Source organism: Desmodus rotundus, chromosome 9, assembly GCF_022682495.2.
Source record: "Desmodus rotundus isolate HL8 chromosome 9, HLdesRot8A.1, whole genome shotgun sequence".
NCBI classification, from domain to species: Eukaryota; Metazoa; Chordata; class Mammalia; order Chiroptera; family Phyllostomidae; genus Desmodus; species Desmodus rotundus.
In genome coordinates, this window is record NC_071395.1 from 90,752,393 (window position 1) to 90,773,748 (window position 21,356).

Consider the following 21,356-nt stretch of genomic DNA (forward strand, 5'->3'; position numbering starts at 1 on the left):
CGGACTGGAGTCTACTGGATGGAGCCTTTGGTTCCTGCGGGCGCGCCCCGCAGGTCCCGGAGCTGGGTGGTCCAGGAAGGCCGGAGCCGGGGTCCTCCCGGAGCCCGCCCTCTTCCTCCGAGGCTGTTCGAGACCCCCAGGCTCCCCTCCCCCGCTGCCCGCCACATCTGGTTCCACTCAGGTCCTCCCCCACCTCCAGGCGCGCTCCTCCCCCTCTCCTCCCCGCTTTCAGAAAAGCGGAGACGATTTTTAAAAACCCAGTCACACACACACACGCGGAGGGGGTGAGGGGAGAGGAGGGGAAAGTTGAGAAGAGAGGCCCGCTTCCCTGTGTTACCCCCGGCCGGGCCCCCGAAGTTGGCCAAGTTGGCAGCGCCTTACCCGGGAGAGCGACGGTGTCCCCGGGAGGGCCGGGGCGGCCCAAGTGCAGACCCCCGAGAAGGAGGACACAGTGCAGCAGGTGACGAAGCCAGGGTGCGGGGGCTGGCCGGCAGGGCCCCATGCCCACGGCGCGCCACTCCGGGGATACGGGGACCGAGGGCGCACGGGCGCTGTGCGCTGTGGCAGTCCGGCTCTGGGCAGTGATGACCGCCCGCAAGGGGCTGCGTCTTCCTCCGGGTTGGGACGAAGTGATGCCTCCCGGGGAGAGGAGGAGAGAAGAGGAGGGAAGGAGGCAGGCCGGGCGGAGGGAGGGCAGGGGGGAGGAGCGCAGAACCCAGGAGGAGGGTGTGAGGGGCAGAGGGGAAGGGAAGCGGGCAGCTTGGGAGGGGAGGAGGGAGGCGTGGGGCTGGGGCTTCAGTAAGAGCACCGAGGGGAAAGGGAGGGGAGGCGGAGAGGAAGATCAGCGGGGTCGAGGAGGGCCCCGGGCGTGCGTGCTCTCCAGCTCTCCGTTTCCCTCTCTCTCCCTGCCTCGCCTTCCCTCTCTTCTCCGCCCGGGCCCGGAGCCCCAGACGCTGCGTCACAACTCTCCGGCTGGCGCGGGCGGGGAAGCAACTGCAAAACTTTCCGCACACTTCGCGGCGTGGCCGGACGTGGACTGCAAGGCCCAGCTGGGCGGGGGCGGGGTCGCCGGCGCGCGGCTGACCCTGGCGGCCACACTCAGGCCGCTGGCGCCCCTACTATCCAGCTTTTTTTCCACCGACCTCTCTAGCCACAGAGCATCCGCTACCTTCACGCCTGGAAGGATCCCTCCTCCGGTCTGATGGGGAAGGGGCGGGGCCCAGAGCTCGACCACCAGGACGAAAATTGCGGGAAGGGGCGGCAGGGCCCCTGGACCGTGGGCGGAGCGCAAACTTTGGCACTTCTAGTTTTAGCATTTGTGCAACCCCTATGTCAGCGTCCCTGGCGCAGAGGAGCGTAGTGCTTTCGCTAGTTGGGGCTGCATCCAGAAAGCTAGGGCAAATCTGTCCACTGGATGCCCCAGAAGACAGACATCATCACTCTCACCAGGAGCGGATGGCTGGCTGGTTGCAAAGGACCAAATGGAAATTTCATAAAAAGGAAGACAATCCAGTTATTCCGTATTATGCAACAGGTCACTGCAGCACAGAGCCCTGGATTGGGAGTCAGGATGTTGGAGTGGAACCGCACCCCCACCTCTGATTCCCTGAGTGACCTTGGAAAAGACGCTTGGGATCTCTGGGCTCAGAGCCAGACTGAGACATTTGGAGACCCTAAATGTGGAGAAGATTCACGTTCTCTCACCATGAGTAATCAAATAAAAACACTATGAAACTAACATACACTTTATTGTTTCCTGTGCTGTCCATCGCGGTGCTATTTTTGGAAATAATTTTTTTTAATTTTTCTTTTTTTTACTTTTTTGCCTTGGGTAAAGCTTTCCCCATTTCTGCAGCTGAGGGTGTGGGGTCCGAAATGCTCACTTAGCTCTTCCCTTCTCTGCTAGGCTGAGATTCTTGGCAAGTACGGGTACAGAGGATGCAGGGCCCCAGAGCGAGCACCCACCGAAATACTCTACAGTCCCTCGGGGAAGATTCCCACTACCTACATTTTTGTCCTAAAAAAAAAATGGTTAGCAATCAGGCCAAGGAAGTCCGTGGCACTCCATTGTTAGCTTGGGCAGATCTGACAGAGCCATGTCCCTTCTGGCAACTGCTACTTCACTGAAGCCCTTGGGGACACAACTTAGTATGGCATGTCCTGGTGCCCCAGGACTCTGCAGGCTACAAGCCACGCTGGGGCTGCCTCAAAGATTATCCTCTCGTCCCCCATTCTCACCTCTCTCCTGTTACCTAAAAGTGTCTTGAGGGCAAGCCAGCTTTAGCTATGCTACTGTTTTCGAGTAGCCAAAACAGTTTGCTCAAAGTCAACGTATAGGTTTCCATCTCTGAACGAGCTAGTCACCAGCCTCACCAAATTTCCCCCTTCCTCTGAAGTGGAACTCAGGCAAGGCTCCCAAAGTTCTGGAACAGGTTTGGATGGCTCTGCTCCCCCAACCCGAGTAGGTTTTAGTATTCTTTCCCACAGCAGGGCAGAAGCCAACTACCAGACATCACCAGTGAATGACATCGGTCCAGAAAGTCCGGCACTTGCCAGCACCAGTCCCAGTTGCCCAGCACACGGATGCCCTCTCATTTCATTTACCCCGGTCAAATTCAACCACCACCGATTGCTAGCTCTGTGCCAGCTGCTGGGAAAGCAAAGATGAGCAAACTAGGTAGCAGCCCTAGAAGTTTTGTTTAGTGGGGAAAATAAGACATAGTTTTTGCCACATTCCAGGCAGAGAAGCGCCACTCAAGGGCTGAGGAGCACGAAAGTGTATTTCACTAGCCGGGAACGACGCTTGCTCTTCTGACACCCTGGTTCGTTTCTGTTGGGGCCAAGACTTCCTGCTTAGCCAGCCAGAGTTGCACACTGTATTCTGCTGATTGTCTGTGAGGGTCCACACCCATGGCCACCATCTGTCTTAGATCTGGAGCTCACAAGGCAAAGGGCCAGGCCACATCTGGGCAATTCTCCTATGGAGAATCCAGCCTGGTCCCCCACCACTTAAAGATCCTGTGCATCAGTTGTCAACAGAACATGGTCACAGTCTGCAGGTGTGTCAGGTGTTGTGAGGGCTGGGGCTTTTAGAGGGACCCTCCCCAGTACCCAGACCCTCATCTACTTCCAAAGAAAGGCCAGTATCCTCTGTGCCCATAGCCTCATCACCATTCCTGTTAAAGCTCAGTGCAACCACTATTAGCATGTGCTAGATGCTGGGGACTTGGCAAACTCTACAACCTGGTCCAGGGAATTTTCACCAAGATTGTATTTGCTATAGTGGAATCAATAACAGTCAGACACTGTTAGCCAAATACAGGAATCACTGGGTCTGCTGATTCCATCCACCCAGTTCAGGGAAAGGAGCAGACTTTAGAGTCAGAAGGACCCCAATAAAATCCTGGCTCTCCCACTTATTAGCTTTGTGACGTTCGTTGAGTTCCTCAAGCTCTTGAGTTCACACTTCCTATTTGTAGATTGGTTAACAATTCCTACCTGGTCCCCCCAATTAAATGTTCCATATAAAACAGGGGTGTCAAACTCATTTTCACGAGGGGGCACATCAGCCTCGCAGTTGCCTTCAAAGGGCTGAATGTAATTTTAGGACTGTATAAATGTAACTACTCCGTAACAGTTAAGGGAGAGCTCGGCGCTGCCACCAGGTAGAAACAAGGTGCCAGGCTGGATAAAACAAGGTGGAGGGCCGGATTTGGCCCCCCGGCCCTGTGTTTGCCGCCTGTGATATAAAGGGATGGCATGGCCTCTGGATAAAGATGTTTGGGAATGCTATTCCCCTCCCTGCTTCTCATCTTCCTGGGCCATTGGGACGTGAGGTGTCTCCCCTTCTCCTTACTCTTGGTCCTGCTCGCCTCTCTAGCCCACCCCCTCCCCACTGCCCATGATTGCTGCTCAGGTCAGTTTTATGGGGATCGCCACACTGCATGTTTTCCTTTGCCCAAGAGAATGGTACAGCCTCCCCTGCTGCCTGAACATCTCCAGGTTCACTGTATATGCAAAAGCGGTATTCCAAAGTATAAACAAACCCTGGGAGAAGTGTCTCGTGCTCTCTTAAGACACAGGAACAGGAAGACAGAGTTGCCCAGGACTGGCATGGGGCAGGATTTTAGGACTTTATACAGCAAGATGATCCAAATCAGGTGGAACCTGAAACAGGAATGGTCTGGGAAGCCACACCCCCTCTTCCCCAAATTTCAGTTCCAGCCTAGGACCGCAGAAGCTGGGCTGACTTGGCGTCTTCAGGCAGATGTCTAAGGGTTAGCCGTGAGGGAGGGGTGGGGTAGAGTGAGGGCAGCCTGGAGAAAGGCAGCCCTCCATCAGGGTGATGTGCCTGCAGCAGGAGCCCAGCTGCAGCCTTCACCCACAGCAGTGTTTACCCCAGAACAGCACTCAGAACCCACCTATTTTCAAGCCTGAAGTCCATCCCCATTCAATCCTGCTCTACCTATACCGCCAGGCACCAAATCTCTCTGGGCCTCAGTTTCCTCATATGTAAAACCAGCGAGACGTTGGTCTTTCTACCTCATCTATTCCTAGGCTGTAAAGAGACACAGCCAAGAAACTTCCCTGCAAAGCAGCAGTGCTAGAGCCCCTTCCCTCTGCTGATCATGCCCTCTGCGACACCTCCCCAAGCTGCCCTCAGGTGGAAAGGCTGGGGCTGCACAGCGGGCTACCACAGCTGCAGACTGTGCTTGGAGGATTGAATGAGACTAAGGTTACCACAGTTCTCTAGCTGAGCACTACCCTGCGCACCCAGGATGCCTGACCCGTGGCCAGGGGTGGGTGGGGCCTGGTCAGCCAGCCAGATACTCTTTGACCCCTTTGCACCTCAGGTCCCTGGTTCAGACACACACACACACACACACACACACAGCCGACTCCAGCCAGTCTAGGGCCCAAGCTGAGCTCAGGCAGCACAATAGGGCTCTTGTATTCCCTGTCCCCACCAGGTCAGACCTGCTCCCTGGCCTGTTTTCCCAGCCTCTGGCAGGTTCCCCCAGCCCACCTGCTGAGCTCAGCAGCAGCCACAGAGCCCCTCCCTACCTACTCCCTCCTTTCCCTGCATCCTCTCTACGCTATCACCTCCCCAACCACTTCCAAAAAGCTTCAACCCAGCCCCAGGCTCTCTTCACCCCTGATCCAGTCTGCCAGGCTGGCTTCCTAAGCAGACACTGGGCTCAGCTTTCTCCTGCAGCACTGGACTCCTTAGGTAAAAGAAAAACATGATAAATTAATCACGAGGAGGTACTGGTGAAGTTGTCACATTTTAAGAGAAGGCCAAACGTAAGAAGCTTTACCCAAAGGAGTGAATGATTCCTGAGTGTACCGTTAGGTAGTGAGGGATGAACATAGCTGGGAGGTCCCCATAGAAAAGCGCATGTGTAACATTGGTCCTAGGACAGCCCAGAGCGCAGATATAGATTCTCATTCCTAACACCGAATATAAGTCATCTGTCCTCTAGCTGGATGAGTTAGACAAGGCCTGACAGCCACCCTCTCCAATTGCCCCTCCCTGAGGGCAGTAGCTGATAGGAAGGTCAGCAGGACTTGGGGTGTTCAGCGATCCTGCCACCTGGAAAAGAGAAGTGCTGGGGTGGGGTGGGGTGGGGGACAGAGCTGAGCACATGCATTTCTCACAGGTTTCCAAGAGATGCAGATGCTGCTGGCCTGGGGGCCACACGGGACTGTAAGATGCTCCTTCCACACTCAGCAGGAAGTGGTCTTGCATCCAGGGGAAGAGACTGCTGACCTCATAGGATAGAAGTTGATACTGAATCTCAACCCAGAGAAGGAAGGCTCCTTAAAGGTCTGCATCACTGAACCAAGGGAAATGGATTTCCCGATAACCTGGCAAGCAGAGAGCCTTTCTACTGAGCAAACAGGGCTCCCAGGACCAGCAATCCCACTTAATGCCTCTTGTGATCTTTCTAAACCGCCTTTTTTTTGACTCCCCTCTTATGTGTCAGGCACATTATGTACCTTATTTCCACTTTTTAAACAGCCATCCAAGAAACTATCTCTGAAGCTTACAGAGGTGGCATTTGAACCAGACCTAATTCTACAGCCCAGGCTTTTAACCACTAGGTGATTCTGCCTTAAGAAAGTAGAGACCAGCTAGAATTTTAGAAAAAGGGGCTCCCCACACCCCAAGTAGTTGTGTACCATGTCTCCTCCCCCACTCCTCCAACTTACCTCAGGCAGACTTTAATCATGCAAGAAAAGAGTTTGGATGATTGGGGTGCTAAGTAAGAAAAGGATAGATTCTCAGTAAGAAAAAAAGAATCACCAAGGTGGGTCGAGCTAGTTGTAAATCTAGCCTTCTTAGAAGCAAGGAGCTGGACCAGAAGCTTACTTCTAGCTCTAAGATTATATGATATAATTGTATTTACAATGTTTAGAGAGAGCTATTTTCTAAAATAAACACCAGAGCTCTGTGACTGCTAATCTTCTCAGCTGGAGAAAATCCTATCTTTCCTGGACTGGCAAGGAAACAAGAAGGTAACCCTCAAGAACACAGCAGATGTGTGCAGGTCAGCCGCAGAAGTGGGGTGCACGCAGCTTTCAATGGCAAGTCTCCCTTTACAGCTGCCCATCTCACAGTGGACGATTCAGAGCCTGACCCCTTGCCCTCAGACCCTCATATTCCGTCCCTTCCTGAGGCCCAGTGCCCTCACTCCTGAACTGTGGACTGACGGCTGGGCCTTTCCCTGTGCTGTTCACTGCTGTGTTCCTACCCAGAAGCACAGGTGTTAGCACGTCAGAGGTGCAGAAGGTGCTGCACGAACCCACACACTCATTCCCATGGTGCCTGTGATGCCCCTGGGCCTCGGCCAGCTGCCAGGACTCCCCTGTCTATCACCCTAGATGGCAAGGCTCTGTGTGAGCTGGAGTAAAATCAAGAGGCTGGGAAATTCACTTCTTAAAACTTATTTTAATATCCTCTCCACCCCCCAGATTGGGAAAGGCCAAAACAGTCTGGCTGGATTTAATTACAAATTAATACACATTTTAAAACTCATTGTTTAAAGTAAATCAACATCATGGCAATAAAGGAGTATCCTTGGGAAAAGTGAAACCCATATTAACAAAATATATTGTGGAAGAACCCCACTACTAATTGTTTAAGAGTCTAGTGAAGGTCAACATTCTGCACGCTCTCTGGGGCTGGTCCCTGCAAAGGAAAGGGGCCTTGCCCAGACTCAGCCGAGCCCAGGCAGCTCCAAAAAGGCCCCAGGACCAAAGACAGCAAGGAGAGAGGGCATCCCTTCTTCAGGACAAGGGTAGAAAAGGTAAGTCAACAAATAAAGTCCTACAGCTTCACTGAGCCCATGGGGAAAAAGGAGGCAGAAGTTAGAGGGAAGGCTTAAAGATGCAGCATTTTTCCAACTGTTAAAAATTTTTTACAACATTATTGAAAGAGAAGGAGGGAAAAAAACAACAGAACTTATTATTTTGGGTAAGTATAAATCTGGTCTCAACTTCATCTCTTCCTGTGCAGACACCCTCCTTTCGGCATTGTGTTCAACCTGAGACCCCCTGGGTGCTCTTTGCTTAGCAGCTTGATTGTAATGGTTAAAAAAAGGTTATTACACACACACAATCATGTGTGCACATACGTGTGTGTGCACGTGTGTGCGTATCATGATAAAACAGCTTTGGAAAGTCAGAGGCACCAAGGGCCCTGGGGCCGACTTCCTTCCATTCGGAGTTCCACAAGACCATACCTACCCACAAACTTCTCTCCAATGTGGAACAGTCCATTTTTTCCCTCACGGTTGCCCAGTAGAGGGGAGGGGCAGGTTCACAAAACAAAGTGGCATTTATCACATGTAAAAGCAACGCTAGAGCCGTGAGTTGAGGGCTCTCTGCCCTTCCTGACCCCCCTGTTCACCCCCAGGAACTCGCACGCCTGAGTGCTGCATCTTTAAGTGTTTCTGGCTGCGCCCTCTTGCTACATGTATCAGTGACATTCCAAGCTGGCTACCACATGTTCAGGCTCCGGCCTCCTCTCTCCACTGCTGAACGATCTGCTGTTTCAGGGGCCTGGTGGGGCCACGCAGCCCCCATTTCAGTTCCGTCTTCAGTTGATCACACGTCTCAGAAACAGCCGTATTTTTTTTTAAATGTTCCAAAAAAGTTCATATTTGAAATACCAGTTTCCCTTGAGATCAAGTTTTAACTCCACTTAGAATCTATTAGAGTAAGACACAGTGCGTGTGCACACGCACACACAGACACACACCAGCACACAGCCACAAAATTCAGAGGGTTGGAGGTTGTTTCCTGCCAAAAGATCTAACAGAGGAAAGCTTATGTGCTGATCAAGTTTTAATATCACGGTTAACAAGAAATGTACACCATTGAGTAAGCACACAGAGATCGTGGTTGGAACTCCTGATCCCTGGGGCCTTTGGCTCCCCGGCCCGTTTTCTGCCTACCTTTGGAGCAGTTCCGACAGTTACTACATTCAGAGAATCCAAGAGGACTGCATGGACAGATGAACCTTTATTTAAAAAAATAGCACTTCAAATAAATTAAAAGGGACAACCGTCAAGTGTTCAAATTGTGAAGAAATAGTTGAAAACCTAGAGAGACCGAAGCTGCAGTCTTCTAACCTCATTCTTTGTCCAATGGCAAAACCCCTCACATCTCGGTGTCCCCACTCCATTCCCTACTGAGATGAGGGAAGCAATTGCACACAGGAGACCAGACGGAGGAGAAAGCTGCATCTGATTGGAATGAACATTGCCACGTACTTGCTAATGCGGGTTTCACTTTATGACCAAATGTATTCTTCAAAAATAAAAAAGGGGGGCAGGGAAGCTCCATGTTTTTAAAAATTGAAATTATTTAGGGATAAAACACTAACTCTAGTGCCTTTAACGGGCAATAGCAACTTTTTTCCTCCGAAGTCAAACACCATCCCCAGCTGAGCCTTTGTGCTGCAAGCTTTTCAGGAGATGTTACCTAAACTTTATTAAAAGAAAAAAAAACAAGTTTAAATATAGACAGACACTGGACTAGCCCAGTCTGTATTTTCAAGTCCACATTCTTCATCTGAAGCACTGCATCAGGGACCCCCCTGAGTCTGCATGTTTTCAAGTTCACAGTACATGGAACCAGTTTTTCTTTTTAATTTTTTCCTCACTCAGAGCAGCCACACACAGTGACCGTTGACGCCGGAACCTCGGGCGGGGCCTTTTCCTATGAGGCCTGGCCAGAGGTGCCCAAGGTTTCTCCTCAATGAGAATCGATGCTGTCATGCTCTATGGATGGGAAAAAAAGCAAGAAAATAAAAGCACCTGGTACAGGTTTCATGAGATCCATTCGGATTCGCTATGTTCCAAACCCACTGCTGAATGCCATTTGTCCACTCTGTGCGTGTTGAACAGTTTGTGGCCCAGGAGTGGGTCTCAATTCGACGAACTGTTATTGGACGCCCCGGAGGTTGATGCAATAGCAGCTCCAGCAGGGCTACTTGTGGAGACTGACTTTCGGATGTGAGGCAGCAAGTAGGGGTCACAGGCCAGCTGCTGGACATCGATGCGGTCCTCCTTTCGGTAGGCCAAGCATCGTCGAATAAATGCCTGAAAGGAAAGTTTCTTGAAGAAGCCTGAAGCATATAATCCTGGCACCCCCCGAAGGAAACCTGAGGCTCCCCAGCAGCTGCCAGGGCCCTTCCTGGAACAGCCAGGCAGACCTGGAGACCAGGGAAGGACACGTACTGGCAGCAGTACCTCTCTGTGGTCACTGACTCCTTCCCAGACAGAGGCGACTGAGCCACTCCTGAGGGGAAATGGGCACGACCTCTAAATACCTCTGCCCCCAAAGCACAGAGACCAACACAAAAAAACCCTTTTTGTCTTGGCTGGTTGACACGGGCACAGTCTAAAGTCATGACCCTGCATCTACAAGCCGTGGCCTCGCGTGAACTTCCTGAGGAAGTGGGAACTGTAATGACAAACCATCTCCACATGCAGGGCGAGGAGACCGACACTGACTATCACTACAGTGTGTCACAGACTGGCCAATGCTGTCCGTGTGTATCTCCTCATTCCCTGACAGACCGTTAGGCAAACGAACAAACGCATACCTAAGTAGTAAAGGAAAACCCAAACAGGTCTTGTCTCCCCAAGAGACATAAAGACATAAAGACATCCTGTGAGTGGGGTTTGATTCAAAATCCTAATTTACTGCCAACATCGAGGTCTCTCTGGCACTAGGTATGAAGGGCTATGTAGTCTGTTTCTAACACTCTTATTATAAAGGCCCTTAAATAGATGATCTGTCTTTTCTCACCAGACAGTTCTATTTAATCAAAGTCTTGTAACAGATAAATGAATTTTTAAAATTCTGAAACATCACCCAAAGTCCACACTTTACACGAGGCCGATAATGGCACCTCCGTGGAGGTTCACAGATTGGAACGATTGCACCGCGCTGGGGCAAGAGGTTGGCAGTGGAACAGGCTGTCTGTGTGTGGGGGAGCAGGGCGGCGGGGCCTGCGGGTAGAGTGCCAGGGAGTACATGGAAACGCTACCTGCTTGAATTTGTTGTGAATCTAAAACTGTTCTAAAAAATGAAGTCTATTTAAAAAAAATCTAAAACATGAAACAAAGTAATGATTTTCTATCCCCCCCATGTTTAATTAATAAAACACAAAAGTGTAATACCAACCCTGGTTTTTCAAAATAGAAGACACCTAGAGGTTGTTGCTTGATTAAAGCGTTTGGAAGATAAAAACAAATTCACAGAAATGAACGTAATGATCCTTGGCCCTTATTTTTTTTATTTGTATGTACTGATTTTTAGAGAGAGCGAGACAGAGACATCAATTTGTTGTTCCACTTATTTACACATTCACTGGTTGGCTCCTGCATGTGCCCCGACCAGGGATCAAACCCACAACCTTGGTGTATCAGGAAAATGCTCTAACCAACTGAGCTACCTACCCAGGACCTGATCCTTAGCCTTTAAAAATAAACCTTTCTTGGGGAGATATCTGTAACTGGAGTTAAACAGATTTTCTTAGGTTGGATACCAGTCAAATAAACTTTTACCTTGGATTTTCTCTCGACACAGCTGCCAGTATAGGCTTTTGCAAAAGTAATCGGATCAAACAGTTGCCCTTCCACTGCTTCCCATCAGTTTACAATCTGTTCTACTGTGTCTCCTACCAGTCTCCCCTCCATTCTGCCCACTCCGTGGACCTGCTAAGCTCACACTCCCATCTGAGCTTTATTCACTTTTCTCTGCTCAGAACATTCTTCTCCCAAATCTATACATGGCCCCCACCTCCACATCATTCAGTACTACTCAAAACCCCACTTCATCATGGAGCCCTTCCCTGACCATGCCATCAAAAAAGGGGTTCCCACCACTCCTGGAGACCAGACTTTCTCCAATTTACTTTCTTCATAACATTTATCAACATCTAAATTGTATCCATTTTTAGTTATTGTTTGTCTCGTCTAGTGGAATGTAAACTCCCTAAGGACAGGGACTTTGTCTGTATAGTTCATTGTCATATATTCACAGTTCCTTCTCCACCATCTACTGCGTGATAGGCACTCAATAAATATTTGTTATGGGAGGAGAGAAAGAGAAGAGGGTAAGAGCTGGAGAACACATTTAGAAGGAGGAAGATGTTTTAATGACTCCTGAATTTTGTACTGAGTAATCCATCCACTATTACCCAGAGAAATAATACAAAAAGCAAAGTAGTCATTTCTGCTGGCCAATGGTCAGAACTTACCTTTGCTTCAGGTGTTACTACTGGCTTTGGCGGAAACTGCACTTCAGTAGCTTTAAGAATAGTATTTTCTTGTAGAATGTCTTGCTGGGACTGGTTATGGCCAAAAGGCTACCATAAAAACAAAAATAAACAAAAAGGGTGGGCCTCTGGTTAAAGCAAAAAGAGAACAATTCAAAACCCCAGGGAAGAAAGGGGAAGGTATCTTAATGAGAACTGCCATAAGGAACTTCAGAGATAATCTTGAATTCTCATTTTATAGACAAAGGGTGCAAAAAGCTCAGAGCTTAAGTGGCTTGCTCAGAGTCCAACATCTAGGCTAAGGCAGAGTTGGAGCCAGAGCAGCATCTGCAATATCATACCTGTGCTACACTCTGCTTACAGCAAAAAAAAAAAAAAAGAAGAAGAAGAAGAAGATTCAGAAACGGAACCAGCAACCTCTTTTGCTCTGATGATACCTGTGGGCTTAAGCAATTTATATGTGTGCCACTGGCAGACCCAAGACACAGATAAAAAGAGATGGACAAGTGAAAGAGTAGAGGGGAAAGGCCAAAGTGGGGGAAAAAAAGAACTGGGGTTGCTTAATGGCTTCATCTGTGCCCCAAACTACCATTTTCTAATAAACTCTGAAAAGTCAAGTTCAGGCCTAGTGTCATCTCTACAGCATTTCCACTGATAGATCACAAATACCTCCTCCAAGATAACCTTGGCTACCACTCCCAGCAGCACTTCCACGTTATCGGAGTATAAATAATAATTATCCCCTCTCAGTTCTGCATAGCTTCCCCAGATTAGAGAAGCAGGATAAGGAACAAAGGAAACAAGGGGAAGATAACAGGGAAGCTGAAATCTGAATTAACAGCTAGGTCTGGGGATTGTAATCAAAATATTAAGAGTCCAAGGGAGTTGCAGAACTCCCGAATGGCTCACATACACAGCCTAAGGGGAGCACTGGAACACAGAAACACACACACAGCTGGATCCTAATATATACACTAAAAGGTATTATGATGCTCACCAAATGTGAGATTTCATGAGGTGAACTTTACTACCTAGGTTATTACTTGTTCCAATGATATAGCATTTGACCAGAGGTGACAATCAATATTTTCTGATACCACCTCCCAGTACAGAAATATAAAGCATGCTTTTATTAATAAGAGCTTTGACTAATGGAGTGGTTGGGAATAAAGAGCCCTGCAGATATTTCAAGATTCAAGTTTGGGGACCCTTAAGAATGGCTCTTGTGAAGATTGTATACTTTAATAAACTATTTCACATAATTCCCTATAACATATTATTAGAATCAAAACATATCCTGGATCTAATTGAGAACAGCAAAAAAATGCGTGTTTTCCAGAGCCCAGCAGAATTCACTATGTGCTCCAGGGTAGAAAATTTCTGCTTATACATGAAGCTATTATTATTAAGTCTGTATTTTGTTCAAACCACAACTTTCAAGATTTCATTGTGTATAGTCCAACGATTAACTCCAAGAGAACGATCCACACCATGCTCCTCTCTGTATGCACACCACCCAAGACAGGCCTCCTTCTTTACCTTCCTTCCATAGAGACACTGGTAGAAGATCACGCCCACTGACCAGACGTCAACTTTATTTGAGATCTTTGGTGGTTCTTTCCCAACCACAAAACACTCTGGTGGTAAATACCTAGGACAAAAAGGAAATGAGAGTTTTTAGAAAAATGACTGCATAACACTAAGACATGTACAGGCAAAGACGACCTTGTTGGAAAGGAAAATATCTGAATTTTAACTGCTGAAGAAGCAACTTAGACCTAACTGGAGAAAGTGAGTGAAAAGACACACTAAGATAAGGAGAAAGTAATGTCCTAAAAAGACTTAAAATACTGAATACATTTCTCAGTTCAATGAGAGAGGTTAACTATTCTCTGTAGTTCCTATTTCATCCACCCCAGCCTCCCTTGCAAGGGTTGTGCCTGACATACGTGCCACTCAACAAGTTTGAAAGGGGGCAGAGCCTGAAAGATGTGCACTCCCCCTTATGACAGCGGCATCAACAAACATTAAAACATAACCGTAGTAGTGTCAGTCTCACTTTAGCTGAAGAAGATGTTGTGAAATAACTATTTTAAAAGTCCCAATGATTTCAGGACCCAGCAGAAATCTCTGAGGGGAATGGCTGTCTATAGCTTCTTTGGGTAATCTGGACTGAAAAATAACTACAATATATAATCAATGATGACATTAAAGTTCATATTATCAAAGGATATTTTACATTTCCCACTTTAAAGGGTGATCAGGGGCTTACTAAGAAAGACTAATAGTGCAGAAAAAGCTAACCAAACTAGTAGCTAGCACAACTCAATCCTCACCTGAATTCCTTCCCTCCCCATCCACCCCTGGCCTCTGAAAAGACTAGCTGGACAGCCAACCACACCAAATTGTATGGTATGGAAGGTAAGTGCCTTTTGGCATTTAGGAAACCAAACAAATATGCTTCCAGTCACTGCCTGGAGTCTCAGCTACGACACAGCTGGAAGGCAGAATTCTGTAGGTAACACATCAATACCTGCAGGTTTCATACTGGCAAAATCAATTCTGTGAAAAACTCTTTATTTTAGACACTGCTGTGCTTCTGATATAAAAACCTAAACTTATGCATAAAGGGGACCACAGAGTTGAGAGGCAAAAAAAATGTTCAGATGATGAGCTTTCTTTGTTGTTGTTGCTTTTTAAAGAAAGTAAAGTTTTTATTCACTCTCCAAGAAAGGAGAGATACAAGAAAGGGGCATGGTGTGGAGAGATCCACCAGCCATTTTTTTTTAAAGAAGTTTAGTTTCATGTTCTTGTTTTATATTTATTATTTTTAACAGACATTTTTGGATGGTTAAGACCACTGACTTAGATTACTATTTCACAATGAAAACTTTTAGCCAAAACACACATTGAGAAATGGACATATAGGAGATACAGAACTCACAAAGGAGAAAATGGCAAAGAAACATAGGAAAAATAATTTATCTTAAAAATAGCTCTTCCAAATGCTACTAAAACCTCCCTGAACCCTAGTTTTTATGGTTCTTGATTATTTAACATGTATATATATATCAACTATGATATTGGATATATAATAGAGTATTGACTCTAAAATGATCATTTTAATGTATTTGTAACTTTTTTGTGGTGGTGGCGGGAAAGAATGAAGGTTGTTGAACTTGTCCATATGGAGAGTAACAATTTGGCCAAATATTTAGAATGCAAAAGACACTGCCACTCAACAGAAGTCTGGCAAATCACTTTATAGGTCTCCATTTCCCCCCATCTGTAAATGAAGAAATACACCAGTTCTTCACCCAAATACTAAAAATAATAAGCATTTTAATTCCTTATCAAGGACTTTGGGAGGGAGAGTAGATGACAGTTCTCTGATACTACATTAATTAAAAAAAAAACAAAAACAAAAACCAAACATAGTTGCATATTCCATGACGATAAAATCCTCATAGAAAAAAATGTTGAGTCTCAAGGCCTCGTCTACATAAAGGTCACTTACTTAAAAGTAGTATTCAATGTAGAATGATTCTGGAACAACCAAATACCACATACACTCGCTTAGAATTATGTCCTCCTGTCTACTGGTTTCTCTCTGGGACATCGTAAGAGGATGACATATTAAGGATGATTATTATGACAATGTTTCTACCAATATGAAGACTTTTTAAACCTTTGTAGAAACCCATAAAATTTCATCTTCTCAGTAGCCCCTCCCTACCTTACTTTTCGCTATGAAAATAACTTCAATATAACTGAAAGTAGAAAGGACAGTAAAATGGACCCCCCCGTACTCATAATCTAGCTGCAGTATCTATCAACACTCAGTGAGCCCTTAGTCAGACATCCCTCTCTATCTACGCCAACCCAAACAGCTGGCTTCAAAGCTAATCCCCAACACTGTATAAATTTTATTTAAATTCCAACCACTGAATTTTTATAGCTTAGCAAATATAGCAATAGGTATCAATGAGAAAATTAAACATGAAAAGGCTTCACCTTTTCAAAAGAACAAGGTATCAAACAAATAGCTCCAATCCAAGTCCCAGGGAATTTATACACAGAGGTAGAGACCTGTTTCCAGAATTTCCAACAGCAGATATTTCTGTATCATTTAGCAACAGGAACACTAACCCACAATAACCTCCATAGTGAATAAACACTGTAAATGCAGCTTCTATTTTAAACCTAGCATCTCAAAGTTTTAATTTAGTGACTGATTTTCTCTATAGGCACCATTTTCACAAACAATGAGGAGCAAGAGAAACTAGAAATGTTGTTTGTAGCAGGATTTGATTGGTTCTTTAATACAAGTAACTTACGTATGATCAGACTGACAACAGGACTGACCCTATGTGCTGAGAAAGACACCCCTGGTTCTTCTCTGCTTCAGATCAACACCTTCCTTTCTAGACAGTCACTATTCTACAGTCTCACATGTAACTGACCTGGCCAACTGGCCCTGGGGTATAATAGCACGTGTCACCCGAAGGAATGGGTCACCCAATCCTTGTGCTGCTACTGAACACCTTCTCATGTTCAGAATCACATGTTCTAATACGTGGCTTTGTGTTACCACCACAGATGTGAAAAGGCCACTCTACCAATACACACACGATCACAAAGTTATTGTAAATGCCCGTGCTATAGGTGACTTTCATGGTCCTCACTGTCAAAAGTCATACTAGCCATACTGGGCAGAAGCAGGATAGGTCACAGAAGAGGCAGGTAGAGCTAGCTGGGGTAGGGTGGTTGGGGAGAAATGTGTGACAACAGATGGGAAGAAATGTGACTCAAAACCTTTTAGAACATGACTAAGGGAGATGGATACATTTCTTGGCAAACTGCCGACTTTTTCCCACTTAGATTTCAAGGGTTGTTTTTTACATCCTGATCTTCAGAAGTCCTTAGTTCTTGAGAATCTGTCAACCTCGGGCAACTCTAGAAACAAATCCCTCACCCCATTAACCCACGAAGAGTGAGACCTGCATCTGAACTGAAAAGAATTTAGGGCCATTCTTTATATACAAATGAGCAACCTCAATCTCCACCTACTGAGTAGGGCCAAATCTACGGAGGAAACACACAACTCAAACACCTGACCACACATGATCTCTCTCTCTAAATGGTTTTCAAGAAAGAAAATTTAGGACATTAATATAAATAAAAGAGTCAGACAGGATGCAGGTATTAACTATTAATCACCAACGCTTCAACATCGCACAGCCACATCTCCATCAGCCAACCTGGCTGATCTCCCAGATACCTACCAATAAGTACCAGCACCTTGTGATGTTAGCTCCATGCCATCCACTGAATTGTAGCTATCATCATCCATGATCTTGGAAAGACCAAAATCTGTGATTTTTATCTCTCCACACGCTGTACCATTTACTAAAAGAATATTACCTAAAAAGATAAAAATCTTCATGAATAAAAAGAGACTTACTAATTAAGAGAAAAATCCAAGGTAATAACAGACAAGAGGGAGACAACTGAACTCAAACTCTTGCATGCGATACCAAACGTCGTAAATCCCAGGAATGAAATGATCTGGACTCTGAATGCCGGGGGAAGAGTCCTCAGTGTCTGGCTGCAACCTCCTATTTTCCAAGAATCACCTGCTTAATGTGCCAAAACCACCACTATGAGCAGTGGAAATAATTATAACTTGCCAAAGTCAAATAGCACTTGTACAGTTGGTCAGAAATGGTGGGAAAGGTTCATCTCAACTTTCAGTAAGGATCTCTAAAACCACCGTGTTTAGAACATTAGTTTCAGGAGGAAAAAAATCAAAGAAAACTTACAAGGGAATCAAAGGTAGTACCACAGTGCCACCTACAGCTCCTAAGGCAGGAAAATGTATTAAATTCAGTGATGGAAGACCCAATCACACATTGGCCGTCTCTCTTAAAAATCACTTCACTGACATGGAGTTTTTTAGTCATGTGAACTGTATTAGAACACTGAAGAATACTGAATAGCAAGAGTTAATATGCAGCTACCAGAATGGGAAAGCAAACTTAACAACTGGGCCACACCAGGGGGTAAATGGGAACCATTGTCCTCACACCAACACAGAGCAGGTTACAGCGTCCACAGAGAATAGCACACGCAGACTTCAACAAAAATTAGAGGTAAGAAGTCAACTGCCCTCTGCTTTCTGCTGATGACTATCCAAGTCAGATAGTAACCAGACAAAAATATGGAAAACTCTGCATGGAATTTAATGGAACAGGAGATTCATGTGCAACCTAAGTCGTTAATTTCTGAGCACTTATCAAAGAGACCTGGAGTAGAGGAACTGCTATGCAGTGTGAGTAATGGGAAAAACAGAGTGGAGCCTGCCAGAACAGTTCTTTCTTAATCGGACTGACATCATGCGCTGCCCTGGCTCTAAACACCGGGCATTGTTTCCCCAGAGCATTTAATACAACCCACCCTCCCCAACCCACCACTGGTGGCCAGGGCTGTTTCATTCCCACACCTACTAAAGCAAGCTGAAATCAGATGGTTTTAGGCCTTCTTGGCTCCTGCCAAATTCTCTCACTTTATAAAATTAAAAGTCACTTATAAGACCAACGAAAAGCCACCAATACTGTCTCTTCAAAGTTAGACATACCTGGTTTGAGGTCATAGTGTATGATGGGAGGTTTTATTTCATTTAAGTACTTTAAAGCATTCACAATCTGCATGATAATGGATCGGGCCTCTTTCTCCGACATTAATTTGTGCTGTTTCAGGTAGAAGTCCAGATCATTTCCCTCACAGTATTCTAATACCGTACAAAACCTAAAGACAAATAAACCAACATTTGACCATGAGACAAGAGCAAGCAGATTAAGACTAGCTAAACCAGCCCCAGGGAAAACTTCAGGTAATTAGCTTCTCACTCCTTTCTTCTTTGTTCCCTAAAATACTCTCCTATTCTTTATTCAGTCTTAGCTACTTCAGTGGGCACTGGAAGAAAACAGCTTACTCTCTTGGTGAAGGGCCTCCACACCCCCCAACGCTGGAATCCGTTGTGCTGAAGCCCATGCATGGCACACCTCAGCTGCAGTGTATTTAGGGTGGGTATCTTTTTGGAAGGGTCTTTACATATCCACACCACACCCCATTTCTAAGCAAGCATATTGTGATCAAGTACACAGCTCTCACTACAAACATTTTCTGTGAGTCTGGAGTGCTGACAGTGAGGGAAAATCTCAGGTTTGCCCAGGCCCCCAAACTAGTTGCATACCATGCCTCCTGGCAGTTTGACACAATACTGTACTACAGTTTCTCTTTGCTAAACACGAGGAATAAAAGAGCTTTTTAAATTACAGTGTCTATGGTTCTAACAAATGCGTTGTTACGTAGTATGGCTTTTCTTTCTTCATTTATAACAATACATTAAACAGACCCAGATTTTAAATTGCATTACCATTCCTGGCATTAAGGGTCATGTGTCTATCTTCCAAGGCAGTTACAAACTGAAGTAAGGACCCCTGAACTGTTTGAGTGTTCCTGAGAGATGAACACCTTTTAAACTATTCAAAGCTGTGACAATATGGGTGTTACCATCCAGAGTCTAACCAGGAAATAAAAAGCACTTGAGTATTTCAAACACAGTCTTTAATTCAGGGAACTGAACACACAGATGATGAAAGATCTGAGAAGACAACCGGCCAGTGAGGCACCCCAGAGATCATCTAGAGCAGAAAGTCATTCGCACCCTAGGGCCAGAGGGCCAGAGGGAGGAGATGGTGCAACCAGAACCCAGGGGTCACCAAGGGAAACTGGAACCACAGTAAAGGGGGTGTGCCCCCTCCACCCACCACCATCTCTGTCTCCCCATTGACCAAATCTAGTTGAACAAGAACTGACACAGGAGCCTGGTAAACACAGCCTGCAAGGGCCGATTCACCTAAGGTGCACAAGAGGAGAAGGATGAGGAGCAGACCTGAGAGCAAACAAACTCAGGATCTATGAGCCTCTATGGGCCTCTAGGCAATCTGAGGCCTTCAAAATGAACTGAAGTGAAATGTGGACAGACAGTCCTGTGGAGTCCCTAACTAACAACAGCTTTATGATTCTTATGAAACATACTAACGTATGCTAGGACCCTATTTGAGAGTGTCTGAAATTTATAGATTCTCTGATCTGAGACACTAAAATCTGAGATACAGATTCTTGTGCTTAGTGAATCTATTCTTTGACCCAAATGCAAGCTGAAAATAAAATCTCACTTTTCATATTCAAACAACTCACAGAGGACTTTCTAAAATGATGATCTGACATTGTTGATGAAAATTCATCATACACACAACAGGAAGAACAAAAACAACTCAAGAATAGCACAGAATGAACTCAATTTTTCAGGTTAAAAGTATGTATAGAATTCAAAACATCAGATAATCTAAATCATTATATTTATCTTTAAAATAATTTTTGTAATTCCATTGGGGCAGGGTGGTGGTGGTGGTGATGCTACCTAGAGCTCAAGGAATTTACTTAAAGCAAAACAGTAAAGCCACCCTGGGGAGACATGCTCTCTACCTAGGTGTTTTTCTGAACCCCACTCCATGCTACACACATGGCTATGCCTGATTCAATGGCCACCCTACTGTAAAGCAGAAATCCCAGACTGGATGAAAGAGTAGATCATGTTCCCAAAGGTAATGATGGTCTCCTTTTGGGGTCATTTCTAAATATGGGCTGGTTCTCTGTGCAGCAATCTCTGAGCCAGCTGCTGCCTGAAACAGGCCAAAACTCCTGGAATTACACTGGGAGGCTAGGAAGAACACCTGCACGCCAGACCCAGTTCAGTTCTCCTGACTCAGTTTAGACTCCTACAGAGAAAATGTTTCCAAATGTTGAAATATTTCTCAACTCCTGGATAAACCCCGAAGTGGTAGAACTTATCTATACCTGGCAATTAAATACAACAATACCTAAGTATTATAACTTCTGGTCCTCAAATCTCCACCTACAAAATGAGAAGGCTAGACAGAGATCCTTTCCAATTCTAACATCCTATAAGCCTGTGAACCTGTATTTCAACATAGAGCATTAGGCAATGCCTTCATTTATGCCATATTCATTCTCATTCTATGACAAAATCACGTCTCTGGTATTTCTTTAAAAGGCCTGTCAGTGTTCATCAGTTGTCAGGGTGGGGCAGAGAGTCTATTAAAATAAACAGTCCATACTCACTGGTACATGTAAGTGGTATGCTGGCACCAATTTGTGCCAGATTCTGAGAGCTGATAGTTAAATTTCAGGAATTTTGTGAGCTGGTTATTAAGCCATTTGCAGAAAGAATGGATAAACAAAAGGTGTTATGTCCATACAATGAAACATATCTGATGATAAAAAGGGAAGTTCTAATATATGCTATGACAAAGATAAATCTTGAAAAAACATCGTGCTACATGAGCAAAGCAAATCACAAAAATCTACATATACAGGATCCATTCATATGAAAGTCCAGAATAGTAACTACAGAGACAAAAAGTGGATTAGTGGCTGCTTAGGGCTGAGGGTAGAAGGTGGAGAAACAGGGAGA

General features: G+C 45.7%; 2 protein-coding genes across 6 annotated transcripts in view; both read right to left on the minus strand.

Moving 5' to 3' along the window:
- The window catches only part of MRC2 (mannose receptor C-type 2), a 53,898-nt gene extending 52,914 nt beyond the window's left edge, over positions 1–984 (minus strand). The window contains exon 1 of the mRNA XM_024573152.4: positions 382–984. Within this exon, the coding sequence (XP_024428920.2) occupies positions 382–502 (121 nt within the window). The 5' untranslated portion in view covers positions 503–984. The remainder of the gene's footprint in view (positions 1–381) is intronic.
- Positions 985–8,507: 7,523 nt separating this feature from the next.
- The window catches only part of TLK2 (tousled like kinase 2), a 117,398-nt gene continuing 104,549 nt past the window's right edge, over positions 8,508–21,356 (minus strand). For all 5 annotated transcript variants that reach the window (XM_053930712.1, XM_053930711.1, XM_053930709.1 and 2 more), the window contains 5 exons: positions 18,432–18,601; positions 17,080–17,218; positions 13,334–13,445; positions 11,777–11,884; positions 8,508–9,608 (listed from right to left, as the gene is read on the minus strand). In XM_053930712.1, coding sequence (XP_053786687.1) covers positions 9,435–9,608; positions 11,777–11,884; positions 13,334–13,445; positions 17,080–17,218; positions 18,432–18,601 — 703 coding nt within the window. In that variant the 3' untranslated portion in view covers positions 8,508–9,434. The remainder of the gene's footprint in view (positions 9,609–11,776; positions 11,885–13,333; positions 13,446–17,079; positions 17,219–18,431; positions 18,602–21,356) is intronic.